Source organism: Mus pahari, chromosome 17 (genome assembly GCF_900095145.1).
Source record: "Mus pahari chromosome 17, PAHARI_EIJ_v1.1, whole genome shotgun sequence".
NCBI lineage: Eukaryota > Metazoa > Chordata > Mammalia > Rodentia > Muridae > Mus > Mus pahari.
Window position 1 is genome coordinate 65,745,679 of NC_034606.1, and position 9,164 is coordinate 65,754,842.

Here is a 9,164-nt window from a genome sequence, read left to right on the forward strand (position 1 = left end):
CAGGATAGCCCCTTCTCAGCATCTGCCCCAGGATAGCCCCTTCTCAGCATCTGCCCCAGGATAGCTCCTTTTTAGCATCTGCCCCAGGATAGCCCCTTCTCAGTATCTGCCCCAGGATAGCCCCTTCTCAGCATCTGCCCCAGGATAGCCCCTTCTCAGTATCTGCCCCAGGATAGCCAGTTCTCAGCATCTGCCCCAGGATAGCCCCTTCATTGTCTTCTGTTTTCCCACCCAGGGCTCAGGATTCCGTTGGAAGAATTTCACTCAGAGTCCTGAACAGCATCGGTGAGTCATCCCCACCCAAAGCCCCTGCTGTGGTCCAGAAAAGTGAGGTGGTGGGGGTGGGGATGGAGCATCTAAGCCCAGCCCCCTAGGAGGCATCTCCCATCCTTGAGCATGACTTCCCTGCTGGGATTGAGGGGCAGGTGGGGGTGTGGGCTGTATGAAGGGGCGGCAGAACAAGGGGGGCACTTTTGAGTCATTAGGTGCTCCTTAACCACCCCCAATCAGTGCCAGTTGTGTCTTCCTGGAAGCCCTGGATTAGTGAGAGGTGGTGAGGGGAGGAGGAGATGCAATGGGAGTGTCCTAACTTGTGCTCCTTGACTTCCCTGAGCCCACCCAGCCCTGCAGGCCCAGACCATGGGCACTCTGTGACCAGCTGTTTGAGTCTGACTGGTTTTATGCATCAGGCTTTTAGTCCTACGTTGGTGCCATGTCATAGCTGCAGTTTGGGAAGGCTATGAGATCTGGACAGTAGACAGGCACTCATCCTAGGACCTGGGGTTCAGGTTCCCTTTTGCCTACGGCTTAAGCCCAAGACCCTGGCTTCCCCTGAAATGGTCCAGCAAACTGTGACCTCCTGGCCAGGTTGGTCTGTTTGACCCTTTAACTAAGAATCTGATGATATCTGCTCACACATACAATACAAACTGTTTTGTTGTTGTTGTGTTGCGTCTTGAGACAGGGTCTCTCTACAGAGCCCTGGTTGTCCTGGAACTCAAGAGATCCCCCTGCCTCTGCTTCCCAGGTGCTGGGCTTAAAAGAAAGGCACCACCGTGCCCAGCTTATTTCAATATCATAAAGGGTTATCAAAACCAAGAATAATATATGACAGAGACCATACAGGGTCCACAAAACCTAAAATATTTGCTATCTGGCTCTTGGCAGTAAAAGTTCACAGACCCTTCCAGGAACCCAGAAAGCATTGAGACAGACAGAGAACTTCCACTGCTGCTGCCCCAGAACATACGGGGCTTCCAAGGAAGAGAAGTATCTTGCACAGCCTTAGGTGGCAGGGGCTATGGCTAGAAGCCAGAGGCCTGGTCTCCAGGGCCTTTCTGAGGCTGCCAGACTCAAAGAGGCTTTCGGAGCCACTTTATTCTGCCTCTGGCTGGTGGAAAGGAAGGGGAAGGGGTGGGCAGAGGAAACTCTGGGCTCCTCCATCAGCCTAGGATCTGGAGCAGTTCCAGACCATTGTGTCCAGCAGGCTGCCTTCAGTTCGGGAAGGGGTGGCCCCAGGCTCCCCTCCCCCAGCCCTCACATCTGGTGGGCTGGCCGCACCACAGCTGGGAGGAGTGGCTGTGGTCTGCGCCCAGCCTCGTGACTGCCCCCGGGGCTGGAGCTGTGTTTTCCCCAAACTCAAAGTATCAGAGCCAGGATGCTCCAGCCTGGGGGGCCAAATTGGGGCCAAATTCGGTTAGTGAGTATACGGTCAGACTCACTAGAAGTCTGGGGTGCTGGTGGGCTCACTCTTTTCCTGAGTTCCCACCCCACCCCACCCCACCCCACCCCCATCCACCCCTCATAAGAGGCTGGTTTTATTCTCTGCAGCTCCTGAGGCCAATTTCATTTGGGTTTGGGAAGGGCATTCCAAAAATCTGTGCAGAATGAGCTGTCACAGGAGACTCTGGGTCCTTCTGGGATGTTCGAGATCAGACTTCCACTGAGCTGTGGGACTGTCAAGCTCCTGTTTTTGTTATTGTATTTTGAGACAGGGCCTCACTATGCAGCTCAGACTCAAATGCAGCATCCTCCTGCCTCAGTCTCTCAACGGCTGGGGTTACAGATGTGGGCCCACCATAGCCAGCTCTCCCATACTTTTCTTAATTTTAGTGATCTTGACCCTTTCTCTATCTTCTGCAGGAAGGTTCTAACTTTGGAGAAAGGGGACAACCAGACCTTTGGCTTCGAGATCCAGGTGTGAAAAACTGGGCAAAGAAGGGGGAGGATGGGAGGACAGTTTGGAGGATGGACAGACAGCTTGGAGGATGGACAGACAGCTTGGAGGATGGGAGGAAAGTTTGGAGGATGGACCAGGTCTGCTTGCCTCTGCTGAGCGAGCGTTCGGTCTCTTGTTTACAGACTTATGGCCTTCACCACCGGGAGGAGCAGCGTGTAGAGATGGTGACCTTCGTCTGCCGAGTTCATGAATCCAGCCCTGCCCAGCTGGCTGGGCTCACGCCAGGTAGGCCTTGAGCCCAGAGTACACAGGGCTCTGGGGGAAGTACATAACTTTACTCCTAAGCAGAGGCATTTCGTTTTCCCTCCTTCATCCTCCAACTTGGAGAAGACCAGAAGAATTAACAGAATCCTGAGTGTGGATTTGGACACACTGGCCATTTACTGTGGAATCGTGTGTGGTTATTTTGTAAAACGGGGCAGGCAACAGTATGGCATGGTGGCAGTACCCTGAGCCCAAAGCAGAAACCCCGGAAAAGCAGTGCTGCTTGTGAGCAGCTGTTCTGCCTCCTGGCAGCTGTGCAGTCCAGCTGGGCAGAATCTGGCAGAGAAGCATTCTACCAGGTCTGCCTCCAAGTGGTCCATGAGGGCCTGTTCTTCTCCTGATGGGGCACCTGTGCTGTGTCCTTCATCAAATGATGGAGACCCCAAGATTAAGGTCCCAGTCAGCCAGCCGAGGCGCCCATGAATCCACATCTATTCTGTTAGCACAGTTGCCCCTTGGCCCTTACCTTCTTGCCCACTTACCAGCGGCACTTTGCTAGGTAGTTCCTGACTGCCCTTGATGTAGCCACAGCAAGGATCCACACCCCTTACAGATGTCAAACAAGCACTCCCAGATGTGAGCATGAAACCTCTTGTGCCTGGAGCCTGGGCCAGCTCTCAGTTAGGCACTGTTCATTCTCTATGCCTTACCTCTATCGAATGATTCTCATGACAGGTGTGAGTTAAACAGAAACAGCTAACTCCATGAAGGGCATGGGAACCTGGGAGGGCTCTGTGATGGGCGAGAGAGATTCCTGGGGGGGGGGGGGAAGGGGTTCTCAGATCCCTGGAACCTAGCATAGGTTCTATATCCAGACAAGCTGGTGGTCTCTGTTCTGGGAGAAATAAATTGCTGTGGGTTTGTGTATTCGTTGTTGGTTTTTTTATTTTGTTTTGTTTTTTGAGACCGGGTCTCTCTGTGTAACAGCTCTGACTGTCCTGGAACTTGCTATGAAGTCCAGATTGGCGTCAAACTCATGGAGATTTGCCCGCCTCTGCCTCCCGAGTGCTGGGAGTACATTAAAGGCCATGCACCACCATGCCCGACTAGGTTTTAGGTTTTGCTTGTTTCTTAGTTTTGTTTGTTTGTTTGCTGAGACAGTGTTTCTCTGTACGGCCTTGGCTGGCCTCTGCAGATCAGGCTGGCCTCAGACTTACAGAGATCTGCCTGCCTCTGCCTTCTGCCTCCCAAGTGCTGGGATTAAAGATAGGCATTGACACACACACACACACAACTGGTTTTGTATATTTTGAGCACAAGAGATGCCCAGGTCTCCCCACCACTGTGGAAGTGGGTTCTGGGGTGGTTTCTCCAGGTCACCATCCTGCCCTTTCTGGCTGGAACCTTTCCTCCATGCCCTGGGAAACAGGTACTGACTTCTGCTCTTCCTGTCAGGGGACACCATCGCCAGCGTCAATGGTCTCAACGTGGAAGGCATCCGGCACCGGGAGATTGTCGATATCATCAAGGCGTCTGGCAACGTTCTCAGGTATCCGCGTCTAGGTGCAGTGCCTAAGGGCTCCTGAGTTTGTGGCGCTTCCTCGGCCTCCAGGCTCGCTCAGCCTTTGTCCCCCTCTATTCCTCAGGCTGGAAACTCTGTATGGGACGTCCATTCGGAAGGCAGAACTGGAGGCGCGCCTGCAGTACCTGAAGGTGGGGACCAAGAAAGTACGGGATCTGCCTTCCTCTTTCCAGTCCCTGCTTCTCCCTTTCCCAGGTTTCCCCATATCCTGCTGGGGACTTGGTAGTCCTGACAGTTGGCTGCATGTGTCTTACAGCAAACCCTGTACGAGAAGTGGGGAGAATACAGGTCGCTCATGGTACAGGAGCAGCGGCTAGTACATGGTGAGTAGGTCGGGGTGTCCCCACGGTTACCCCCAGCAGCACTCCCCTCTTAGAACTCGCAGGGATGGCCTGGAGCTACTGCTCTGGACCCCACATTGCCCTAAGGTGATACACCGTTTTGTTCTCACAGTCGCCCTCTGGAGGTTAGGGTTGAGTACTGCTGTTTGGTGCAGGCCTTTAATCCCAGGAGGCAGAAGCAGAGGCAGGCGGATCTCTGATGCCAGCCTAGTGAATCCTAGGACAGCTAGGGCTCTCTTCCGTGGACTGCTTTCCTGTCTTAAGTGGCGTTCTCGAGTTTAACTCCAGCTTTACAGACGGAAAGACTGGGGCCCAGGGCACTCGTAGGTAGCCACAGGGAAAAGAACAGGCTCTTCTGCCCATGCCTTCTGACCCTTAGCCTAGGGCGCTCTGGCTCCAGGATTCAGGAAGCTCCCCTGGTCTTCTGTCCCCACAGGCCTGGTGGTGAAGGACCCAAGCATCTATGACACACTGGAGTCCGTGCGCTCCTGCCTCTACGGCGCAGGCCTGCTTCCCGGGTCGCTGCCCTTTGGGCCTCTGCTAGCTGCGCCTGGGAGTGCCCGCGGGGCCGCGCGGCGGGCCAAAGGGGACACGGACGACGCCGTGTACCACACGTGCTTCTTTGGGGGCTCCGAGCCGCAGGCGCTGCCGCCCCCGCCGCCCCCCGCGCGCGCGTTAGGCCCGAGCTCCGCCGAGACCCCGGCGTCCGTGCTGTGTCCCGCACCTCGCGCCACGCTCAGCCGCAGCGCCAGTGTGCGGTGCGCGGGCCCGGGCGGGGGCGGCGGCGGGGGCGCGCCGGGCGCGCTCTGGACTGAGGCCCGCGAGCAGGCCCTGTGTGGCGCCGGCCTACGCAAGACCAAGTACCGCAGCTTCCGCAGGCGGCTGCTCAAGTTCATCCCCGGACTCAACCGGTCGCTGGAGGAAGAGGAGAGCCAGCTGTAGGGGCGCGGGTGGGCAGGTGGGAAGTATTTATTTATTTATTCATCGTAACAGCAAAAAGTAGGGCGGTAGTGTCGGTCCAAGGACCCCAGGAGCCCAAAGCTGCGGGAGAGGGTCCTTGCTAGCTCTGGTCGTTCCGGTCGGTTCACGGCTTGTCTGCTGGGAGCCTAGTTGCTTTCTGCCCTCCCCTAAGCCACAGCAGGAGCTCTGAAGGGGGATAACAGACACTGGGAGTTGGGAGAGGTCTGGGGGGGACCAAAGAGGGCTGTGCCAGCCTAAAGTCTGGGTCAGTCGTGCCTTGTGGGGGTCCTGTCCCAAGAAACCCTCTCAGCTATACTGGCTCCCCAGCCTTTAGCCTTGGGGAGAGGAGATCCACAGTGGATCATTCCCCACCCTACAAAGACAGACAGACATAAACGGACCAGTGGGCCCCAAGGGGGCAAGGTGCTGGTTCCCTCCCTCCAACCTTGACCCCTAAGGGCTTAACCCCTGTCCAGGGGCCTATAACTAAGTGGGGTCCTGCCAGGCAGGGGTCCTGGGTTCTGTGCTCCTTGGGGAACAGGAATGAGTTCATTCAGGTGGGGTGGGGCAGCCTGGACTGTTCCACCGTTTTCTGCATATGTTGCTTCTGAACCACAAACTGTATAAAATTGATGGTTTTTTGCATCTGTGTCAGTGTGGTAACTGCCTGTGGGGGAGGACTGTGCTCAGGCAAGCTCTGACTCTGCCATGCAGCCCCCTCCAAACACACACACGGGCTGCACTTCACATCTTTCTTTTAGCCTGAAGCCAGGGAAACTGTCTAGGGGATTTTAATGAACATGTACTGGCCTGAACTGAGGCCCCACACCCTCTTTAGAACCCAGGCCTCCCGTTCAGGTGCGTTTTTGAAGATTCCCTCCCCAGATACCCACAACAGATACAGGGCTGCTGTCTAACTTCCTCCCTGGCTTCCTGCCTTGGCACATCTGAAGTCTGCCTTCAGTAGTAGCTAGACCCACAGACTTAGCCACTGTCCACCCAACCTGTGACAGACAGGTCAGTCTCCTGGCCCTCCTCCCACTCTTCACACCTGTGCCTCCCTGGCTAAGCCCTGGGCGTCATTTCTGAGCTCCTTATTGTTCAGGATGCTGGCTACAGACAAGTCCCTCTGGGCTTCTGCATTGGCTTTTCCACAAGTGACCCCCTTCAGTATTTGATCTACCTCTCTAAGACCTGCTCACTCAGCCAAATGGGGCCCTCTGTGATGGCCTTGGCTTGTTTCCATCACACCTTGAGTCACCATCTGGAACTGTCTTGACTTTCATGGGATTAGTGGTTGGCCAGTCCTCCCCACTCATGAAGGTTCAGGTCCCCCCCCCACTCAGAATGGTGTAGGTCTTCCCCACTCAGTAGGGTGTATGTCCTCCCCCCAACTAATGAAGGTGTAGGTCCTCCCCCTGACTCAGGAGGGTGTAGGTCCTTCCTACAACTCAGGAGGGTGTATGTCCCTTAAAGCAGACTCAGGACTTCCTGGCCAATCCAAGCACAAAAGACCCTCAATACAGCATGTTCCCAACCATGTCCAGGAAGCAACATGCTGAGCCTCAGGGTAGTCACACAGCAGGCTAGCATCAGAGCAGGGTCTGGCACCTAAGATTGCTGTCCCGTGGCAGTGGCCAGCATCCAATTGTGGCTTTGAGAGACATCTAGGTGGACCCTTCCCTGGGCACACCCCATTCCACAGGCAGTACTTCTCCTAAAGGTCATATTGTGACACCCCGTGGGGGCTATGGCACACGGGCAACTGTGTGAAATACAGAAACCACATACAATAATAAATACATAATTTTTGAATTAAAAAAATTTTTTTTGAGGCAGGGCTTTCTACACTGCCCTGGCTGACCTAGAACTCTAAATCCTCCTGCCTTTGCCTCCTGAGCGCTGGGATGAAAGGTGTTTACTTTTTTTGTTTTTTAGTTTTTCAAGACACAATTTCTCTGTGTAGCCCTGGCTGTCCTAGAACTCGCTCTGTAGACCAGCCTGGCCTCGAACTCACAGAGATCTGCCACAGTGCCTGGCTTCATTTTTTTTTTTTTTTTTCTTTTCGTTTTTCTGCCTGAATCAAATCTCCGCCCTCTGCTTCAAACCCATCGCGGCGGCCCTGTGGAATTAGGAACACAAAGCTAAAACTTTTTACTGAGACCTGTCAGTCCGGCACCTCACTCTAAGTCGTCACATCGAAAGCTATGGGCCCAGTCACTGCCATTGGGACCCTTGTGTGAGCCACAAACCAGTCCACAGGACGTTGGGACCTCTCGAGTCTTCTCCCTAGGTCTCCCTACCATCTCCAACTCTTTCTCCTCCGTGCCACGGATAAACACCAAACTGCTCTGTGTTGCAGTTCCCCAGCCACGGCGGCGGGCTTTCTCTGGCTTCTGGCCCTGTTGCCTTTGACTAGGCTAGCCCGTCTGCCTGGAATACTTTTCTGGATCGATTCCGTGTCCCGAGGTCCTGGTGTAACATCACCTCCACCAAGGTTTCTTCAGAACTCACTGGAAACGGTGGTTCCTGTTCCTTTATTCTGGACCCCAAACCCCTTTGTTTATCTTCTTTATGGTTCTTTCTCTGGCTTGGTAATTATATTCACTTCTTGTATTGATATTCTGGACTCTGTCTTTTGCCGTGGTTGGAGTAGATACAAAGCCTTTTATAAAGTTGCAGCTCAGGGTTGGGGTGTGGCTCAGGGCCAGAGACTTCCTGTGTGTGAGGTCCTGGGTTCCGTCCCCAGCAAGGTATAAATAAATGAAGATGAAAACCAACTGTGAGTCAGTCAGTAAAGCCCCTGATGTGCTTCACCCATGCCCTCCACCCCCCAACCTCCCAACCCCCCACAGCAAATGCTCAATAAAAGCTCAGGAGGGTCTGAGGATCACGTGACACCCGGGCTCACAGCTGGATAGGGACAAGCACAGCCTCTGCACCTGTGAGGCCTGGGGGAGGGGAGAGGCCGGCTCTCCTCTGCTTCACCCGCAGCTGGCATCTATGAGCTCCTCTTACAATGTCCCTTGGGGCTGGGTGGTGGCTCCCGCGGTGGCACCTGCAGCTTGCCTCTGTGCCTTTTCTGCTTTGGGAGGAAAACAGTTTCTCCAAGCTCTTGTGTTTGAACAGCTGCTCTGCCTTGAGGCCAAGCATCCTTGGGCTCACATCTAGAGGAGGAAGACTCTCACACCTTTGTTCCCAGAGCTCAAGGCTGCCAGGAGACCCGCTGCCTGGCACAGGTCAGCCCTTGTGGGGTGTACAGTCTTCCTGGGTGTCTCTTGCTTTCTGTTCCCTGGGCAGGTTCCCAACCCCAGCCTGTTCCTACCGCTCTGCCATGCAGCTGGTCTTGAAAGTGATGTCAGTGCCCCTCGCCCAGGCTGAAAGGGTTCCTATCCAGCTGGACTTATACACCCAAGAGAGGGGGAGAGTGGTCCAGGGTGGGGCCGGATCCCACCTCTCAGCTGATGGATGACGGCACCAGCCTCCTGCCGTGTAGGTGGGTGACAGGGAGTGACTAATGTGCCAGCTCTGTTGCTAAAAATTAACCCAGGGATCGTGTTTGGCGGAGGGGGTGGGGGTGTGTGGGGAAGGAGCGGGGACCGCAGTATTGTGTGGTCCCTTACTCCCCTGCCCTGACTCCCTCCCCTTCCTACCAGCCTTCTGCTCTACCCAGGCCAGGAGGGGCCCCCAGAAGTTCCAGGGATGAAAGTGCAGGTGCACACATGGTGGGAAAAGATACAACCCTCCAGGTGGGATGCTGTCTGAGGTCCCCATAGAGCTGGGCACCTGTCCCTTCTCATCCTGCCCCCTTCACCTTGGGGCAGGGAAGGAAAGGTTC

General features: G+C 55.0%; 1 protein-coding gene across 1 annotated transcript in view; it reads left to right on the forward strand.

Moving 5' to 3' along the window:
* The window catches only part of Grasp (general receptor for phosphoinositides 1 associated scaffold protein), an 8,504-nt gene extending 2,539 nt beyond the window's left edge, over positions 1-5,965 (forward strand). The window contains exons 2-8 of the mRNA XM_021217087.2: positions 236-285; positions 2,143-2,197; positions 2,362-2,464; positions 3,899-3,992; positions 4,090-4,156; positions 4,282-4,348; positions 4,803-5,965. Coding sequence (XP_021072746.1) covers positions 236-285; positions 2,143-2,197; positions 2,362-2,464; positions 3,899-3,992; positions 4,090-4,156; positions 4,282-4,348; positions 4,803-5,308 — 942 coding nt within the window. The 3' untranslated portion in view covers positions 5,309-5,965. The remainder of the gene's footprint in view (positions 1-235; positions 286-2,142; positions 2,198-2,361; positions 2,465-3,898; positions 3,993-4,089; positions 4,157-4,281; positions 4,349-4,802) is intronic.
* Positions 5,966-9,164: the final 3,199 nt, after the last annotated feature.